At 40.2% G+C, this 20,887-nt stretch overlaps 2 protein-coding genes across 2 annotated transcripts; one reads left to right on the top strand and one right to left on the bottom strand.

Moving 5' to 3' along the window:
* Nucleotides 1-1,999: 1,999 nt before the first annotated feature.
* On the bottom strand, nt 2,000-20,199 carry TRAPPC3L (trafficking protein particle complex subunit 3L). Its single transcript, XM_064707928.1, has 6 exons — nt 20,181-20,199; nt 19,243-19,509; nt 17,315-17,412; nt 14,574-14,673; nt 3,984-4,169; nt 2,000-2,936 (listed from the first exon to the last, which is right to left on the bottom strand). Exons 2-6 carry the CDS (start codon nt 19,462-19,464, stop codon nt 2,817-2,819), a joined length of 726 nt encoding a protein of 241 aa, XP_064563998.1. The 5' UTR covers nt 19,465-19,509; nt 20,181-20,199; the 3' UTR covers nt 2,000-2,816.
* On the top strand, nt 4,632-8,870 carry CALHM5 (calcium homeostasis modulator family member 5). The gene is made up of 2 exons (XM_064707927.1): nt 4,632-5,417; nt 8,094-8,870. Exons 1-2 carry the CDS (start codon nt 4,878-4,880, stop codon nt 8,481-8,483), a joined length of 930 nt encoding a protein of 309 aa, XP_064563997.1. The 5' UTR covers nt 4,632-4,877; the 3' UTR covers nt 8,484-8,870.
* Nucleotides 20,200-20,887: the final 688 nt, after the last annotated feature.

The raw sequence follows: 20,887 nt of genomic DNA on the forward strand, positions 1-20,887 counted from the left end.
GAGCTACTGGAGAGGGCCCAGCAGAAGGGCCACAAAGGTGATTTGGGTCTGGAGCATCTCTCTTATGAGGGGAGACTGCAGGAGCTGGGCCTGTTTAGTCCGGAGAAGAGAGGATTGAGAGAGGATCTCGTTAACACCTCTCAAAGGTGAGTGGAAAGAGGAGGATGCCAGGCTCTTTGCAGTGGTGCCCAGTGACAGGAGCAGGAGCAATAGCTACAATCTAAAGCACAAGAAGTTTCACCTCAACATGGGAAGAACTTTACACTGAGGGTGGCAGAGCACTGGCACAGGCTGCCCAGGGAGGTCGTGAAGTCTCCCTCTCTGAAGACAATCCAGACTCACCTAGATGTGTTCCTGTCGGGACCCAGGACATTTCTCTGGCTGCTCTGGGTGATTTGAGACCCTGGCAGAGGGCTCAGAGACCTTGGCACAGAGCCAAAAACACCAGTGGTTTCAATTTTAGTCCATGGAAAAAATTACCAACTTTGTGTGAAGATTTACAAGCCACAAGAGTTTGAGTAGAATGATAGTTAATTTGTCACAGGGTAAAAAAGTAGAATTTTGGGGATTTAGAATGGGGGTTCAAGAGGCAAGATGAAGGAATCTGGGCATGTCCTGTCCTTCTTCTCCTTCTTCTTGTCCTCCCTCTTCTGCTGTGATGATGACACTTTTAGATTGGTTTAGAGTAGAGACAGACTGTCTAACATAGGTGATAGGTATTTGAAAATTATTGTAAATAAAGTACATGTAGTTCTCAGTAAAAAAAGTTAACACCACCCCAAGGGCAGTCACTGTGCACAGCCCGACCTGCTGGATAGATCTCACAGGTCAAAGAAAGAATATAATAGATAAGAAAAATAAACAACCTTGAAAAGCAGAACCGATGAATCTCAATTTCTTCTTTAGTTGCAGGGCTGGGGGAAAAAAAGACTTTCTAATACCTTGGGGGTCATCTCAACCACAGAAAACCGAGATATTCCTGTGTCACCTGGTCTAGGTGACCCTGCCCTGTCAGTGGGGTCGGACTAGATGACCCTCAGGAGTCCTTTCCAACCCTAACAGTTCCGTAATTCTCTAAGAAAACAAGGACAGTATAGGTTATTCACTTTCAAGATAATAATAATTTTTAAAAAGAGAATATTTGGTTAGTGTTGTTGGAAAAAGTAAAAATGTCATTGTCATTGCCATTGTCAATAAACAGCCTTCATTGTGGTCAGGCACCTGTACATCTCAACCAGCAAAAACCCCACTGTGGGCTCTTGTACAGGCAGTGAAATCAGACAAACTCCACAACACATTTCAGCTCTAATTAAAAAAAACAGTAATAATAATTAAAAAAAAAAAAAGAGGCAGGGAAACTTGTGACTGGTTATAACATTTTGTTACATGTACCTGTTGCCACTTCTTACTGGAAGCAGGTAACAGCAGCTGGGCTGAGACCAAGGCTGCAGTAACAAATAATTTAGTTTTTGTTCCCTTCAAAATTGCTCACTTAAAGTGCCATTCTACTATGCCACCACTTTACCACACCATTAAAACAAACAAGGGAGAGAGATTATCATGAGGACTGTACAGGTCTGGTGAGAATGAACCCAAGGTAAGAGATGCCCTCATTTAGCATGATGAAGACGTAAACAGACTGAGGGAAAAATAGGAGAAGAAGGTACAAAACACAGTGATAAAATCAGAGTGAACTTGGGGCTACACTGACCTTAGTTGTTGGTATTTTGGTTTAAAAGAAGTGTTTTGATGAGAAGAGGGTAAGGTGGCTTTGTGGGTAGGGTGCTGTGCTAGGACCTGGGGTTTTGTCCAAACCTTATCCAGACATCTTCATTACACCAAACAACTTTAAACCTTTCCTATAACTTGGGTTTCTCTGAGGCTGCTCCTTCTCTACTTCCCAGTCATGTTGTGGTAACAAGTCCACTACCAAGAGGAAGATGTTCAACAGCTGGTGGTGAAAGCCAGGTAAGAACAGAAAACACGACCACCAAACCAGTTGTGTGGCGATCTCAGGATTTTATTTCAAGTTTCCTTAGACAGGTACAGGTCCACAATAGCTACACATTAAATACATCATGCTTTGTTCATTTTGGTCACAAGATCAGTGCTCTTGGAGAGAAGGCCGATGTGGAAATGCCCATAGCTTGGTGAGACAAGCACCGCTGCAGTTGTCAGAGTGCTGCAGCCTGGAGTGTGCACAGGACTGAGCAGAAGTGCCAGCAAAACTGCATGTGGGACCTGAAGAGCTGGAAAGAACACCACCAGAGGCAATGAAGACCCATACCTCCCTGATTTCAAAGACAGCAGGATGTCCAGTGTGGAGGACAATGAATGGCAAAGTATCACACATCAAAACATGCACCTGTGAGTGAGACACTGCATACAGCAATGGCAGCAGAGGAATCCTTTGTGGATAACCACACACAGCCAGGGAAATAAAGCACCTCTAGCAGACATGCTCTGAAATATTACTGACAAAATGGGAAAAGGTTATCAGCTTTACCTGAAAACAATTGGTATACAGACAAATATTTAGCACACACTAAATACTGAGATAAAACTTCCATCAAGCTCAAGAGCCTGGGTATGTGAGAGGGAAGGGCAGATAATTTCATTCCTTTTTACTGATATCTGTGCCACAACAATTAACATTGCTCTCTCCTGCCCTGCCTCTCCTATTTGCTGCCCTGCTTTCTTCACCTTTCAAGCAGCTGACTGGTGCAGCTGACTCAGCAAAGCCACTTTTACCCTGTCTTCTTCTAAACCAAAAGACACAAAATATCCCCAGGCAAGGGTTTCTCCCAATATTTCTTTCATTTGTTCCTTCTGTGCCTTCTGTCTTCAGGCTTCCTTAAAAATGTGATTCCTATTTCTGTCACAGCATCCCCCTTCAGCCTGTCCTGGAGGAAGGACACTTCTGCTGCTAAGTGAACCTGGAAAGAATCAGGTCTGATTAGTTAAGCAAAAAAATGCCCAGTTTTCCACCCTCCTAATGAGCTTTTTTCTCTCTCTCTTACCACAAGAGGACCCCCTTTCCCAGGTTTCATAGGAAACAGATATTTAAATTGTTTTAAAATAGCTTTCCCAACTAAGCTAATACAAAGGAAATTTACAGACGCTGGAATTTATATAGCACATTACCCTTCTCCCCAGTGTTTTGCTTTCTTCTGAGACCCTAAATTGCATACTTAATGATTTTGTGATCACAGAATTTCCTAGTCTTGTACTAAGAGTTATGATATAATACTTTTGTGACTTAGTCTTGTATCAGATGCTCTGATTCCGAGACTGATGTATGTACATAACACCGCAGGATTGAGTTTTTTGTCTCTTGAAATATAAGACTACGCTGAATCCGATATTGACAAAAAACATAAAGCAGCCCAAAAGTAATCTCCCTGAAGAAGCTCTACAGGTCAGAAATTTTCAAATTGTGCCCTTTATTTATTTCTTTGCAAAACCTTAAACTTAACAAAATTTGGATTGCCATCTGATACACTTCTGATGCTTTGGTTTTAACATTATGCTCATCCACACTTTGTTCTCCCTCTCAGCAGGTACCACAGTAACCTGAGACTATTATTTATCTTGAGGTATTTGGAAAGAATCTGGGATGACTCTTACTGGCTACAGCTGTACAGGGACGTGTGACAGGGTCCAGGAGCAGTGGAGGAACCCAACATTCCCCTCTATCCCTCCACTGTAAGTGTTACCTGTCTTCCTGATCCCCCCTGGCTTTTGCACCCAAGTCAGCCACTGAACAGACTGAACAGCCAGGCAGGGACAGTGTGGAGGTGAGATAATCCCATGTGCTTCTCTACCTCAGGATCAGCCTTGTCCTCTTTTATCTAGATACAGACATTTAAACTGAGAGGTTAAACAACACTGTATTTCCTACTTTTATCTGAACAAGTGATTTTGTTTTCCTGTGCTTCCGTGAATTAGCAAAGAATGGAGAAAACAGATATGCACCTCCTTACCATTTCCAAGGCCCCTCGAATCACCCCACAGAGGAGGTTACAATAGCAGAGTGACGCTCGTTCCGCTGGCAGCTCCTCCACAAAATCCACCAGTGGGTTTTTGTCCAGGATTAAGGAGAATTCATTCCCTGTGACACTATTGCAGCTCACACTAGGGGTGACCCCAAGATACATCTTGAAAGCAACCTGCAAAAGAATGAAATTCTGCTGCTTAAATGTGTTGCATGCAAATCAGAGGTGAAATTTTAGAAAGAAGCATCCTGTAGACCAATTTTACCCCAGGAAATAAGGGGGGAGAGCCAGACAGGCTAGAAATCAAAGTACATTTGTCTCTTCTGTGATCAGCTTGAGCCAGCAATGCAAATCTAGAGCTGTGTGATGCCCCAGGAAAACACAACAGAGAGCTGCTCTTCTTTGAAGTTCCCACATTTACAACTCCACACAAAGTGGTTTTACTGTTATCACTCATCTGCTTTCAGTCATGCCATACTCCCTTGGGACCATTAGCATCTATATTAGGTCATTCACTACCTCACCAGCAACTTTTACAATCACAGCTCAAGATCTCGCGCAACTCTGATCTCTCCATCTGCAGTCGCTTTAAAAAAAAAAAAAAACAAAAAAACAAAAACAACCAGCCCACCGAAAACAAGGCTTCCAAGACTGCAAACTTGGTCACACAGAGCACTGCCTGCTGTCTTCCCGCGCCGGGTGGATGCTGCTGCCGATGTGCCACATCTGGCGTGCCAGCGCTCTGCAGCAGTGACATCACGGCGCTATCTCGGCAGGGCGGGGAGAGCCGGGCGCGCCTCCTCGGGCAGCTCTGCCCCGCCGCACGCCGCTGCCGACCGAGAGAAGCATTCCCCAGTCTCTCCTCCCCAGTGAGTACCAGGGATGGATGCGTTCCAAACAATCCTGAAGTTCTTTATGAACCGGAAAACCGCCATAGGTTACAGTTTTATGGCGCTGCTGACAATGGGAGGTGAACGTGTGTTTTCTCTTGTTGCTTTCAGATGCCCTTGCAGCAACGAAAACTTCAGGTACGGTTTGGTATTTCTCTTCTCGCCAGCTCTTGTTTTGCTGGTTATTGGATACTTCTTGAACAGCAAGACCTGGAAACTCTTTACAGGCTGCTGGGTGAATCCCAGGAAAATATTCCCCAGAGGGAATATCTGCCATTTCTTTTACGTCTTTGGACAAATCACTTTAAATGCTCTGGTAGCCCCAGTGATGTGGCTGTCCGTGGCTTTGCTCAACGGGACTTTTTACGAATGTGCCATGAGTGGCTTGAAAAATCCTGCCTACTTACAAGCAGTTTGCCACAGCAAATCGGAGAGCTGCTTTGAAGAGCTACACAAGGTAGCCTGTGACAAAAGCTCCCTGCCCTTTTCAGAGAGTGATGAACTGAAAAGAACACTTCAAGCACAGTCCCAGGTAAGAAAAGTGATAAACAAAAAGCATTACTGTGCTGCTGCTGTGATTTATCTGTGGAAGATCCTGATGTCAGAAGTTTTGTTAAAACTGTTGGCTTCGTGTAAACAATGTTTTGGCATACAATCAATCCATCTTTTGGTTCAGTTTGAGCTGTTCCATATTTCTTAGGGGTCCTCACTGATGGCGAGGTCAATAAGACCAGAGAACATAAAGCTTTCTTCCTGAATGGAGATTGCTCTAAGGAGGGAAAAAACCAAACCCAACTGGATTGTTTTGGAGGCTGAATTAACAGATATCACTGCATTAAAGGGGTCTGTCCTATTAAAAAATTCATGCCACACTCTCCTAATTTAAAACATTGTGATAACCGTAGGTCACTAACAGCAGAAAAATACTGGAAAACAAGATTTGTGAAATATCTTTTGGCTGCTTAAATAATGTGCTTCTGTTTGTGTTCCTCTTTTTTGTGATGACAAACGTAAGGATGTTTTTGTCCTGCTTGGAGGAAGTGAGAAACAATAAAGCAAGCAGATTATGCAAAGTTGAGATCTTACTACTTTCTACAATATATGTGCAGTACAATTTTGCTCTCTGCATTGTAATGCAAATAAATTCAGAGGCAAAAAATCAAAACAGTGGAGAGAATAAAAAGAAAGCTACAGAAAAAGGAAAACACACTGTGGAGCCAGCAAGTTTTTGTTAGGAATTGTATCCATCTGGAACAATTTCCTTTCCAAGAGCTGGTTTTATTTTTAAGTCCTCATGCAAATAGGACAAAGACTGCACTGCAGACAAAACAGTTTGTTTGTTAGTTTTAGAAGGCAACAACAGATAGTGCTTGAGACTTTAAGGTGTATGTATAGGAAATACTGAAAGACCAGGGATTCAGTATTACCATGAGAATAAATGAGTTCATTTTCCAAGCTGCAAGAAAGTGAAAAACTGCTTAAAAAAAGATTTCTCAAATATCCATAAAAATCGCTAGTCAGTACAAAGTGATTGGGAAACATAAAGGAAAGCTCTAACTATTGTTCTATACCAATTCCTAAGAATAGTTGTTAGTCAAACTTCTCTGTTTCACAGATTTCTCTGAAGAAACTTTCTATATTACATCAGCTAAACACAGATTTTTACTGGTGTTTTTTTTTTTTTTAACATCAGTGCAAGAGTTCACATGAGAGTTCACTCTCCATATCATCACCATTGGAGCATGGGAAATCAGTTCCAGTTCTAAAGCCTCTGAGCCCTAGAATATTTGTCCCACACTGGAACTTTTTCCAGTGTTTGAAAACAAGTTTGGGTTTTTGTTTAACTTGTCATAATGGATTAGACAAGTAAAACTTGTCTTGGCCATTGGCTAGGCCAGTGGTACAAGGCAGGAAAAATTGTGCTCACACTGCTGCTCTTCTTAGGGGAGAACATCCCACAATAACCAGTTTGAGCACATTTTTCCATTCTCTCCCCTTGCTGAGGAAGTAATTATGGAAGTAGCTCTTTGAAAATGTTCTTGACAGAATTTCGTCCACATCTGAAGCTGCTACAGAAAAAAGGAGTTGAGTGATGCTGGTTAATTATGTATTTGTTTTGTTGGAGGTTTTTTTCTAATAAAAAGAAGTCAGAAAACAAAACATCTAACAGTGGTCACAGTTTAAAAGGCTGGTTGATCTGGAACAAAAATTACTTGCCCTTTTTGGTTATGTAGTTCTTCATGATTCAAAATTAGTAATTCTTGTTGGGTGGTTTTATGTAATGCTTTCAGGAGTTAGAAAACACTTTACCCTTTACCAAAGATACACCAAAAGGAGCAGTATTGAGAAGCCTCTATTCTGATGGATTTACTCGTTCTCTTCAGTCCTGTCTTGGTTTGAAAAGAAAGGTGTCACCTCAGGGAGGCAGGAGGCTTCCTTGAAATGGAAAATGTAAACTCCCTCCCTCTGAATTATTATGATTTTGAAATTAAGGGGCTCTCAGGAAAAGATATTGGAATAGGAATAACAGTTCTTTACTAGGAAAATTAAAAATGTAATAGTACAAGAAAAGAAAAGAAACCACTGATGGAGTCAGAATACACCTTGACACCCTGTGGGTCAGGGTGGTGGCAGCAGTCCCATTAAATGGTGGCTGCAGCCCTCCTGCAGTGACAGGCGTGGTTCTGTTGAAGCAGTGATCCTGTAGAAGGGTCTAGCTCTTCTCTGAAGGTCTGGTGGCGGCGTAGATGGGCCATGTCTTCCCCTAGGAATCCAGTGGGGAAGACAGTTGCTCCTCTGGGAATGCAGTGGGAAAGGCTGACTGTGATGTTCCTAATTTCAGATTGTATCCAGGTAGGAATGCTTGGCTCCTCCCCTGGGCAGAGCTTCTCACAATGGGGCGCTGTAATTTTTATCAGACATGCAGTGGGACCCACTGGCCCATGAACAGCAGATATCTCCCTGAGGGAGGATTGGTTGTGGAAGAGATAAAGAAAACTGCCCAATTAACAAAAGATAACTGCCCCACCTCTAACAGATGGGAAGAGAAGACACATCCCCATTTCCAACCTAAGACAAGTCCCCATGTGGTTGTCCCACTAACATCAGGGCCAGCACCAAATGCAAAGTGTTGTCAGACATTTGTGATTCAAGTAGCATTTTCACTTGGGTCTTTTTAATCTGAAACTGATTTCTTTTGCCTTCCCAGATTTTAGGCTGGTGTGTGATAGTTACCACAGCTCTCCTCTCCCTGCTAACCACTTGCTGTGCCAGCTGCCAGTCAAAAGTCAGCCACCTCCAGCTGATGTTCTGGAGAGTGTATGAGGGGACAGAGAAGGAGCAACTGGAGCAGATTTTCCAGCTGTATGCCACCAAGCTGAGCGAGCGAAACCTGAAGTGCTTTTTTGAAAACAAGGAACCAGAACCCATTTCCCTGCCAGCTTTCCAGGCATGGGAAGATGCTTCCCAGCTCCACTCTTTCAGCAGCAGCAAACAGCATTATAGCACGATCCACAAGCTAGTTGAGGAAGGCCTGAAAGGAACCAGTGAGGAAAGAGAGACAATGCTGGACCTTGCGGACAGAAGGGAAGTACCATAGACCAAGTATATTTTCAGCTTTTTTTTGTATCTTGTTAATAGGCATATTTCTATCTGGTTTCATCTCTATGTTTTTTTCACAATGGCCTCTTTCTTCTTCATCATGTTTCCTCCCAGTTAGTTACTTGCTCCAAAATGATGGAATGAAATTATTTCCCTACATGAGTGAAAAGGCTGCAGTACTCCACAGCACCCAGGGTTCAAGTCACTAGGTCAGCATCAAGAGCTCACAGTACCACAAAAGGAGTAATGGCTTCTACAAGAGGGTTTTAGCAATATGCTATGTAAAATGTGCTAAAAATGCTATGTAAAATAGTGTGCTTGTCCTATGTAAATATAGAGACTGTCAACAAGTAAAGTCATTTAAAGTGTGTGAATATAATCACAAGATACGTGTGCCTTTCTGACAGCCAACACACAGAAAGTAAAGGTTTTCTGTCCAGGTCATTTCCAGGCCAATTGCAGGTACAGCCTTGTTTTGAGGCACCAGCAACCCCTCAAGGCTTCTCTGTCTTTGGATATTTTGCCTCTGTAGAACATCTCCCTGTTATCTGCTCCCAGTCCAGACTTTTACTTTGTATGGCTATAAAGTTCTAGTTTTCAGCAAGTTTCAGGCACTGGGTGCAGCCTGTATTGCTCTGTAATATTGTTGTTTCTGGGCCTGCAGCCAGTGTACAACAGAAGGCCTGGAAGGAAATTCCACTTTTTAAGACAAGAAAACATTTTTGCAGTAAACTGACTTTCATTTTTTTAATATCCTTGGAAAACTTGGTGTCTGGAGCAAGAAGAACCAGCAGGTGAGGCAACTGCATGGTCAGTGCCTCTGACAAACACATTTCACTCCAGAGCCCTGTGCTTTACGTCACTCACTTGGAATTCATCACATGGCTCAGGGTGTTCAGAGTATTCACAAATGCTGTATAAAAGGAGAACAAAATGACTTTCCCTGGGGTAGCTGGGCAGGCTTTTGTGCAGCATTTTATTGCCAGTCTCTCTGAGTCTGCAAAGAATCATAGTTTTGCTGTGCTTGAATCATGCTCTTCTCAACAAACCAGGATATCCTGCCCAGCTGTTCTCATACTCATTTGGTTTCTTCAGTGGGTAAAAACATCTATATACAGATCATTACTCTTTATGAAATGAAATACAAGCGCTAATTCAACTCTCTGCTTAGAAGTTTCTCCTTATGTTTTCAAGAACTTGTGACCTTTGAGACAATGTTTTAAAGTTTTTCATCCCAGATGACCCACTTAGCAGCATACTTAAAACATATGATTAAATGAGCCTGCTGCTGCTGAAAACACAGATGCAGCACTGCCAAAATAAAAGTCACAACAGCAGATGTCTGACACCGTGCCTGGCACATACACCAACCATCTTCTCCCCAGGAACCTCTCCTGGTACACCATCTACCTACTTCAACCTCCTCCCTGCATACAAGGGGAGATAGAACACCTCCTAACAGGACAGCCCTGCTGCCTGGGCCAAACTTCCCTTTCCAAAACTGTCTCTCCACCTCCTTCCTCAGAAAATCAAAGTAAGTAGGGATGCAACAGGGAGGACAGCAAGTAGGTTAATGAACTGATCAAAGAAATACAGGAAACAAGTGAGTTGAGGTAAAGGTAAGGCCTCCAGTGTGATATAATAGCTGGGACACAGAGGCAAAAGCACAGCTGGTAGAGGGACAAGTAGGAGGACAGAGTGATCCCACTTGGAGCTTTTGGTATCCTCTTTTCCCTTGGCAGAAAGCTTAGGGCTCTGCACCTGAGCAGCCCAGGCCATCTCAAATGACAGCACTTCCCAGCCCTATCTTCTGCTTTATTGTGGAGAGGCAAATCCAAGATGAATTTCCCTCTCCTCCTCCTTGCCTGCTTCATGTCTGCAGGTAGCTCATGTTGAGAGTGTCTCCACCCCTGAGAGCAGCTGCTGAACACTTTGTGCTGCAATGTGTGCCTGGTAGGAGCCCATCTCTCCCTGATCCCCATTCCCAGGGCTGTGTGACTCTTTTACCAAAACGCCTGTGGCTTAATGCAATTTCCATGTGGATCCTAGAATACTTCTATGAAAACAGATTGAAAAAAACAGCCAGTTTGATCCTCTGTTTTCAACTGGTATGGGTTTGAAAAATTTAACTTAGTCCTTCAAGGGGCCATTGCAAAAGCTACTTTCTATCAACATTGTTCCTGAATCCAGCTGCTACCATGGCAGCTTAGAAAGAGATAGACTATTGTCAACACTGTCCAAAACAAACTGGAGAAAAACACCCAACAAATAAAACCAAACAGCAAGATCAAAATTTTTTGCTGGAAAATTTAGATTTTGCATTAATTCTGATACCCTTAAAAATATGAGTGTACAAGAAAAAAGAAACTTCTGTTTAATCTTCTGTGCTCTGTCCCTCGGTTAAGTCTTTAAATTCTCTTAGCTCCTCTTCCACTACACATCTACTGCTCCATCAAACTCGAAGTGTTTGTTATAAGAATAAAGAGTTTTTAACCATGCTAAGCCTTCATATGGTCTCAATTTAGTTTCATCTGTACTTTACATTATGGTATGATGCATCTGTCCAAATTCTATTGTTAAAAATTCTTGTGTAAAAGAGAACTTGCATGGAAACTATGCAAAAGAAGTAGCTCGTTTGCAATGGAGCACCAAATTAAGGCCAAAATGCAAAGTTGTAAACTGAAAATTATGAAAATGTCTTGGCAGCAACAATAATTTAGGTGTATAGATAAGCAAATAAATGAATAAAAATATTTTTTTCTTAAAACCAGGTTATAACAGAACAGCAACTACTTTAAAACTACCATTTACAGCTTCTCAGAGCATAAAACAAAGGTCTTTTTAGCCTTTTTGACTCCAAAAGACTAGAAGGTAAAATGAATGAGGTGGCTTAAAACATGCTTCCCATAAATTTGTCTTGTTTTTACACATGAAATGGAAGAAAAAAGAATATCTGCTTAGACACGTACTTAGGCTTGCCAGCAAAATGATGCCCATATAAAGTAAAACCTCACTTTTGAAAATGTTGTTTACAACGCTATGACATTATACATTGCTTAATGAGAAAATAAGATCTAAGCAGTCTGAATTAAAAATGTATTCTCTGCCCTTTCTCAAAAACACAGCATTCCATCTCTCTCAAGCAGCAAGGATAAAAATTGTTAACATTTTGATGGTGTTCAAACACAGAGCACCTAGAATTACTGAAATATTTAGGGAGTCACTAATTTTCAGTCCCTCTACATACTAGTGGGGACTTTTCACATCCAAACTTTTTTATGCAAAAGTCATGACACCAAGTAAGTAGAGACTGTTAAATATATAGAAACCATTATTTCAGACAACATAATAGCAAGATTAATGAAGGACCAGAATTCATCTACTTAAAAGGGGAAAGGCAGCCAAAGTAATATTTCTGCTAGCATACTTTTCATTCTTAGTATTTTTCCAGTCAGTGTTTGGAAAGAGGAAGATACATTAAAGGTGTTGCCATCTGTTGCTGATTCCAAACTTGTCTTCTGACCTTTTCTTTACTCTCCACAGTGCAGCACTTCAATGTCCTGTTTACTGTCTACCACAGTAGGTAACCTGCTTATGCATTTCCCTCTCCCTGCTGAGATCAGGAAACCAACATTTACCAGCTTCATAAATTCTGTCAGCATCTGGCAGACCTTCCAACTGGCCATAAATCAATATACAGGGACCTGGTGTGGCAGCACCTTCCATGACACAGGGAAGGACTTTTCCTGTCCCACAGCTCTGGGCAGGAGGTGGCATGGCTGGACTACCCCATCCTTTATAATTCCCCTTGAGGGAGCTCTCTTCAAAGACCTCTGGAGATGGTAATTTCCTGTGTTCACAGGGTACTGAGTGTCCACAGTAAAGCCCATCTCTGCAGCTGCTGCTTTTCAGGAACAGATCTATCCTTAGGCACAGCACTGTTCAATCCAGCAGTGAGCCAGCACCAGCTTGCTGTGGAACAGAGGGTGTGGTCAGGCTGCTTCCACCTCTGGCATAGACAAACACCTCCTGGTGCTAGAGAAGGTAATATAAATATTAGATCTAAAACCAGAAGCTGTTTTTTGCAACTCCTTTGATCAGATCAATTACATCAGGGTCCTCTGAGGAGAAATTGAATTAAAAATTTGATTTTGCAGGATTATAGAGAAAAATTATCAAAAAAACCCTAATCCTCAGTTATACTTAGATCCAAATTCTGAATCCCATCTTCAACATTACTTCTTCAGCTGGGCTTTGTTCTTAATATCATTCCTCAATTGGTTTCCATTTCTAACCCCAATTTGCCAGAAAGCCTACTTTCACATGTTCTGTTTCATCTCTTTTTTAATTCAATCCCAACGGTAGCCCTGCAAAGTCACAGGACCAACATGAGAAGACAGTGAACACCATGGGAACTCAGTGTAGAAGGGCTCAGTTTGGCTCCCCATCAAAACTTGTTGGCCCTTCTCCAGGCCAGTATAAGTTAGCAGTAAAGCCCAGGGTTTGCAGCTTGAGCTAGTGGTGGAAGTTTTAAGCCCCCAGTCACTGCTTTAGGTGCACCTTTCCTCCAGTATTTAGTTCTTAATCTGGGAAACTGGCTTTGTAGTTCTCATTTTATATTTTTTTCCTTTTGCTTCATCTCTTTCCATTTCCACAGGGAACACCCGCAGCCTGATCTTACAGACTTCTTTGTTTTCCAAAGAACTGAAGAATAATAGCTATGTTAACAGGTGGTTTGGCTTTACCTACTTGAATTGCTGAACTGCCTTAATTACTTTAACTTTGAACTGGTTTTACTCATCCTCAAACAGATTTATACCTCTGAAGACTTAATGCAGTTAAGTATTTAAGCACTTTCTCCTGGCTGGGAACACTCCTGCTGAAGAGTTAAGGAGATCATGTAAACAGCTTCATGATTCTGAGCTAAAAAGTTTGATAGAGTATTTGCAGCTCCTTACTGGGTCACTTTAGACATGTTTTGTTGGTATGTGTCTCAAACAAATGGGCTTGAAGATTATTTAAAACTTGTTTTGCCAAAGAAATGTGAAAATACTGTCTGTATCACATTTTGCCTCAGAAATGTTATACTCCTACTGCAGAACTCCTTTTAGTTTGCTAAAAATAGTCTTTCTAAGGGACAGCATGTGCTTTAATGTTTGTCCCAATCTTTCCAAGTAATTTTTTACTTCTCTTATTAAGTCTCTTTGGAGGTACAAGATGCAGAGAAACAGTGTCTTTTTCCATTGTTAATTTCTCACTGCACTTTGCTGTTAAATACCATGTACTTAAGAATGAAGATTCAACTGTAATAATGCATTTGTAAAGAAGGGAACTGTGAGGAATAAAACCCAGAAAACCAGGTATCTGACATGTATGTGAAAATAAAGTACCAATACCACCTGAAGAAGAATGTAAAAGTGAACAAAAATTTGATTTTGCAGCTTGGTATAATATTTTAAATGAGGCAGTGTATTTTAAAACAGTGATTGAAATGCTGCTTGTCTCATCTACTTATTCAGCTGTCTTCACCATTTCCAATGGATCTCTACCCCAGCTCAGCTGCTTACTGGGAGCAACTTTGTTATGTACTCTTATTTAAATTTCTCTTTGAAATTCCCTGGAATTCTAACTTGCCAGTGGGGACAAATGATCTTTAGAAACCTGTGTCTTTGTTGTCTGACAGAAGTGTGAACAGCTATTCAATAAAAGGGAAATTTCCATCAAAGTGAAAGTGCATGCTCTGATTTTATCTTTTTGATTTTATTATTAGATTTGTGAGTTGTCAGGAAAATGTTTCTCTCATTTTCCTTTTTTACAGTTCTTCTTTGCTACCACTGAGATTGTTAATTTTGCAGAAAATCTTGCACCTTATTCTTAATATTAAAATTTTAAAGTAAAAAGATATCTAAGGTAACTATGGCAACGATGAGAAGAGACAAATGGCAGAAGCAAAAATATCAAAGTTTAACATCTGTATGAGACAGTTAAGACTTATGCTCCTAGGAAGAGAAAAAAGGAAGGGAATACATAATTTCAAGCTAAGATCACTGAATCTGCTGATGCTTTAGAAAATGCAAATCTTATTTACCTGTGCAATCATGTCTGCTGTTTCAGAGTAACTACGGCACTTTTTCACAGCTGAACGAGCCAGAAAGTCATCAATCAGCCTTATGCCAATGCTGTATCCCCTGAGGAGGAAACAAGGAAAGGCAACATTTTAAATGGGGAGCTTCTTTCCACCTGCCATCTCCCTAATGCGTCTCTTGCGCTTCCTCAGCAAAACAGCTGCGTGATCCTAATTGAGGGACTTAAATAACAATAACAACACATTTTGCTGGTCTACATTCTTCTTTCTGCCACATTTTACAGCACAGTGGGACTGCTGTTCCTGTAGTCATTTAAGGAATCATACTTCTTTAAGCATGATAGTCCTGGCAAGGATGATATGAATTGTCTACACAGTTTGCACATTGTCTATACGTATGGACACCAATCCTGGGCACCCTCGTTGCAGCATTCAGGTGCCATAGGAAATTCACTCACACCTGATCTCTTTCACTTTCTCCTCTTACCTCTTCACCTCATTTATCATTTTTCCTTCACAATTATCTGTTTGTCTTCTTTTCTAACGTTATCTCCCTCCATCTAACTAGTTGACCAAAACAACCCCAGAAGTTGTTAGTTAACACATGTTACCAATAGGTAAAGGCTTTATAAAGGCAGGGCATTGGAACACGGCTCCAGCCTGTGACTCAGGCTAAGCAGAAGGGAACTATGGGAGGGTGACTAGGCTGGAAGAAGGGTAGAGAAACGTGAGAGATGAGAAGTGAGACATGTGAGACGTGCTGTGTGACTGCCACATATCCACATCCTGTCTGCATTGTGGTGTATAGTGGTTGGTTGACTTGGGCTTGCTGTGCCTTAAAACTGTGTAAACTGGTAACAGGCTAACTGCTTAAAAAGGCTGGGTGTTTGGCAATAAGGAGCACTCCTTTGTACCTGCCTGGGGTCCCTGGGTCGCTCATTACCACAACAAATGCAGGGTTCTCATACACTGCCATGTCCATTTTGTATTTAAAATACTACAATTTAAAAAAAAAAAAAAACAAACAAAAAGGGATGGTAGATAATGGAATTTTTATAAAACAAATATTCATTTAGCTCTGACACATTAACAAAGGTCAATAACTTCTAAGTGTGCAAAAAAGCTGTGACTCCAAACATTTTCTGAAAAATGGAAAGGCATCGACACAAACGTTTTATAAGAATGGGTACTCAGCTCAGAAATGTTTTTAGGAAATTCTTCATTCCCAGTTACATGGATGTTGGCAGTGTCTGCTTGTTTGTCGGGGGCTCCACACCGTCAGTGAAGCAGCCTGAACTCTGTGGAGTTTCTTACTGGTTTGTGTACAACATCTTTGGCTAGAGGGCAGTGAGCTGATGACAAGACCAAAAAGAGGATTTAGCAGTGTGAAGATTAAAATTGCAGTATGTCATGTGTCTAGAAACAATTAAATATTTATCTATTGCCTAAGTATCAATAACATTGGCAAATGTGTCATCAGCATTTAGCAAGGTTTAGTGACATACAAGACTACTTAGATACATTTCAACTTTTATGCCCCAGATTTGCAAAGTCAAATTAATAACAGACTGGTAAGCAGCTACTTGGCAACTGTACAGTGAAAAACACTCTTCTCACTACAGACTATGTATGTACACAGAGAGAGAGAGATAAGTACACTGCCCCCACCTGTCAGGTCTGCTGAGATGTGAGGTTTCTTTGTGAAGCTGGGCTGTTTCATAATCACAGAAGTAAAGAACACATTGTTTTATTGAAACCTGTCATTATATGAATAAGTCTCCCTCAAAACAAAAAGATTTTATAGAAAAAACTGCAATAATGAAAACATAAGGAGCAAAATCTGTCTCCACATCTTCTAAAACTGCTCTGTAGTAATTTCTGCCATGGCATCATTGAAGAAGCCTGTGCATATTTTAAATGTATGATTTTCACCAGATCTGAATGAGAGGTGAATACAAAAAAGTATCTGAGGGATGTTATCCCTTATAAGTTTGTGAATAAATTACTTTTCTTTTTCCCAAACAATGATTTTTTTTTATTTACTCTTGTGGACAGTTATTGGACTACAGCTAGTTTGCACACTTTCAAGTTAATAGTAAAGTGGTAAGATTATTCTGTCCACTGTGATTTCTGTAAATCCATTTTGCATGTCCACTTTGCCCAGAAATATAAGCCTAACTGTTCTGCCAAAGGCCTTACTCCATGTTCTTGTTGATCAAGCTGTTTCTTGCTGATTCTCCATTATATTGTTATTTTTATGGCAGCAATGCCTAGGAATCTCAGTCAGGATGACAGAGCTTGTAAACATTGGATCTTCATTTTTCAAGGAGGTTATCCATGTAAAAAATTCACCTTCATTGACATTTTGTGCTATCTCACTCATTGCTGTATGGTCTTTTAAAGGTGAGAGGCTCATTTGTCCCTAAACCAGTGAGGGATATAGGATATGAAATTAAGAAGATTATATTAATAATTAGCATAACTAAAGGATCAGCAAGGAAGAAGTGTAAGCTATGAAAACAATCCTAACACTTTTCCTCAGAAAATGAAAAAGCTAATTGTTGATCTTAATTCACAAATTAGTGTTGTTTCTGTTGACAGAATATTAAACCTTTTTCCTGTCTTCTCTATAACCATAGAGAGAATGCTGGAACTTGTGAGAAAACTAACAAAAAGCTGAAAGGTAATATATATGTAAACAAAGAGCATTATGGATAAAACTGAACATTTAAAGCAGTACTTACATTCTATCTAAACAGGCATTGACATCTTCATCTTTCTCATACTCCTTGCACAGCTGGGCTACCAAGGCCCCATATGTGAGTACAAAAAGTTCTCTGCTCTGTCAGCAAATAAAAAAATCAAAAATGAAGCAAGATAAAATCTTCCATGTTTTAAAGCTGCTGCTCATTAAAAGCAAGTGAAAAATAACATTTAAATCAATAAAGAAATTTTTGTCCATGGATGCATAATCACTGAAATCCACATTTCAAGCATGACAGAATCTATATTGATCCTCACTTGAGTTTGTAAGGGATTTTGGTTGTCAAGTACGATTTCTTGGTATACTCAGAGTTACTATTATCAGTAATTCTTGCATCTCGAGTGTATTTAAGCTGGATTGACAAATTCTGTCAAGTGCCATCCAAGAATAATAACAAACAGCAGCAGGAAAAGAGGCAATGAGCTATTAATTCTTCTGCAGTAGCACAAAAATTCACAAAGGTAGAGTTGATCTGAGTCAAATCATTAGCTGCTTTCTCTAAAAAAGTAAAAAATAGATAAAAATTTAGCTCAGAATAATGAAAAAATAGTATAATTCAGGACAAGGGTAAAGAATAACAACAAAATGAAAGGGATGCTGAGGATTGCAGCCCCCATGGAACATGGAGAGCAGCTGAAGATGCCAAAGGTTTATCTCTGCACTGGTCCTTCCACAAGCACTACTGTGGGGTCTTCATTTGTGCAACAATTTGGAGGAGAGTTTCCTATTCTCCCTGCCCTGTCAGATCACATCCATGAACTGCAGAACTGTCTGTATTTAGCAGGAGAAGCAGCTGTCCTTTAAGTTGGAGATTGGGTTGACTCTTACTAAACTTCTTGGACAGCAATTAATTAAAGTGCTATAGCCCTCTGGCATGTGGTCAGATCAGTGCTGCTTTTTGTCTTTAGCCTGTGGAAAAATAACAGTGAATACCAATAAAAACAGCAGAACAAATCACACTAGCAAAGTAAGAACAGCTGGGTGGAAAGTTCTGCTTCCTTTGCATCAGAAGTTTGGAGTTTAATCAGTGTTGCTGTTTTAACAAGACACTGTTCAAAATCTTAAGCAGAATCATTTTCCAAACTCATTTTAGTGATAACTCCTGTTTAAAAAAATATCCTACTTTTGGCCAAATTCTCAGTAACAAGTTTTCAGTGGAGTAAATGGATGTCATACAGGTCCTGTATTACTTTGCTATTATTGTTCAGAAAAAAGTCTCTGTTGCAACAAGAAAATTACCTTAGAGAAACTTAAGCATAATATATCAATGTAATCAAATTTATCAGCCACATTTGCAATCCATTGGAATACTTTTTGTCTGTAAACTTAGGTATATTAACTGTAATTTTATTACACTCTTCTATTTGTTTTTCAGTGGAGACCCTCTGTCCTCTTTTCAGAAATTGATACAGCATTGTCTTAAAGTCTTCAGGAATTTTTCCACTGCCCAGTTCCTGTCAAAAATCACCATTCACCATAGAGAAAGCCCTAAGGGGTTTCTTAACTCCTGAAGAAAGGCTTGTTTGGAGTCAAACTATTCAAGCACAGAACAGAGATCTCCTCTCTGTGTTTCATTGAATGGCTATCTAACCACAGAGGTATGTAAACTTACCTGACATTTATATCTTAGACCATAAATACTTAAAGCACTTAGACTTCTGTTTCTGAACAGATTGCAGTCTCAGACACTTTGTGCCCCTCTTTCCCAAGCCTGTACAGAACCCCAGCAATAGGAATAGTAGCCATAAAGGCTGCCAGCAGCTCTGCTCTTGTACCACCAATCTTACCCTTATCCTTTCAGTATTTTCAGATTGTTCAGAAATAGGAGAGTATAAAATGCATCAATAAAATAATAAGTTACTCTTTCTCCATGCACTATTTTAATAACACATTACAAAAATCTCTTACTATTTTGTGGTTCTCTTGCTTTCTTCCTGGTGACCGAGACATGCTGCTTGTGTAACTCCTGATGTATTTGATTGTCAGTTTATATCTTTTCTTCCTCAAGCACCACAGTCTTCTCTCAATCCTCTTTCTCTTCTCTTTTCTCCTCTCTGCTCCTCTGTCTTTTGCATGAGATGTGTTTGCTGCAGTCTGTAATGCTGCTGATGCTCCTCCTATTCTCTGCATGCACTGAGCCCTTTGGGAGGAATTTGACTGGCAACAGATCTGCCACTGTCCACAACATAAATAATCACTCTGTCCATGGGAATGGTTTGTAATCAAATACACAGCTAGCACACATGGAAAGTCAAACAGAACAGATCTCACATTTATAGGGACAGTAAATTTATTTTGTTGTTTCTATCAGACTTTGTCGTTTGGAGAGCTAACAAAAACTTCAGCTCTAAAGAACAAAAACACAATTTCAAGATGCTGCTGTACAAGGGAAATAAAAATTGATTGTTTTCAATCTAAAGAAGCTATAGTAGTCTGCCAACTCTAACTGCTGTAGTCTGGAGAGTTAATATCTGCCTCAGTTGGGGAAGTGTGGCTTTTAAGGCGCTGCTAGAACCATGTTTGTGCAAAGCTGCCAGGGCAGATTGAGAGAGCTCAGCTTCCCAGAGGAATAAATTCTGTACCTGTACAGCTGCCAGCTTGTGCAAATGGGCACTTTCACTAACCATGTTCCTAAGGGGTTTATAGAATTATTATTCTCTCATTCTTAACCTCTTAGAGCCCCTATTTCTTAATATCCTTGCAATGAACATCCAGGTTTAGTTCATCTATTTTCCCCTGTGGTAAATTTGGCCTACGTGGTAGTTTTGATTTGCAATGAACTTCAATGATGGTCACTGGTGAATTTAGAAATTAATCAGGTAGTTGTCATTCCTTATAGGACTTACCTGCACATATATTCCAAGTGAGTCTTCTGAGGAAAGGAAGTAAAAATATATGGCCTCCTCTGAATGCCATGCTGTTATTTAATTTCTGTTAACTAATAGATCCAGTGCTAGAATACAATTACATATATTTACTGCTACAGATACACAGAAGGCATTCAGATGTGAAGATTTGAGATAAGGAAGATTATTTTAAAATGGTAGTTTCAAGTTATGACACAATTCAACCAGGAAAAATACGGATTTTCATTTTTTCTGTGTAAAACTCCATCATCCAAATTGCTTTTATTTCACACAGAATGAACTTGTATTGACAATTTTACAATGTAATTGCCTCTTCCATTTTTTTTTCACATGCTCTTCTGACCCTGTAAAATCTTATTCCATTTTATAAGTGAAACAATTGTAGGTACTTCTCATATCTAAATTTTAAAACCAAGGCATTACAATTCTCTAGATAGTTACTTGCATTTCTAAACTGAGTCTGAGATGGGTTTGTTTCTCTGATTGTCTCCAACTGGTGACAAGCATCAAATATGCCCCACATTGCAAGAGTAATCCCATATTCCACAAGAAAGTGTACTGCATTACATTTAAAAAACCCCCAACCTGTAAAAGATTATAATTAGCATAATTCAACTTTAGAGAACCCACCACAAAGCACTTAAGACTTCTCATAAATGAGCACATTTCTATTTATGTGGTTCAGA

This window comes from Zonotrichia leucophrys, chromosome 3, assembly GCF_028769735.1.
Source record: "Zonotrichia leucophrys gambelii isolate GWCS_2022_RI chromosome 3, RI_Zleu_2.0, whole genome shotgun sequence".
Classification (NCBI taxonomy): domain Eukaryota; kingdom Metazoa; phylum Chordata; class Aves; order Passeriformes; family Passerellidae; genus Zonotrichia; species Zonotrichia leucophrys.

Bases quoted from the DNA above. Each gene is read 5' to 3' on its own strand.
- TRAPPC3L (XM_064707928.1), bottom strand. From the start codon at position 19,464: ATGCAGAGAATAGGAGGAGCATCAGCAGCATTACAGACTGCAGCAAAC. The intron at 17,413-19,242 runs GTAAGAGATTTT...ATTTGCTGACAG, and splicing joins AGCAAGAGAACCACAAAATA to AGCAGAGAACTTTTTGTACT. The intron at 4,170-14,573 runs GTAAATAAGATT...ATTCTTTTGCAG, and splicing joins CAGCAGACATGATTGCACAG to GTTGCTTTCAAGATGTATCT.
- CALHM5 (XM_064707927.1), top strand. From the start codon at position 4,878: ATGGATGCGTTCCAAACAATCCTGAAGTTCTTTATGAACCGGAAAACC. The intron at 5,418-8,093 runs GTAAGAAAAGTG...TTGCCTTCCCAG, and splicing joins CACTTCAAGCACAGTCCCAG to ATTTTAGGCTGGTGTGTGAT.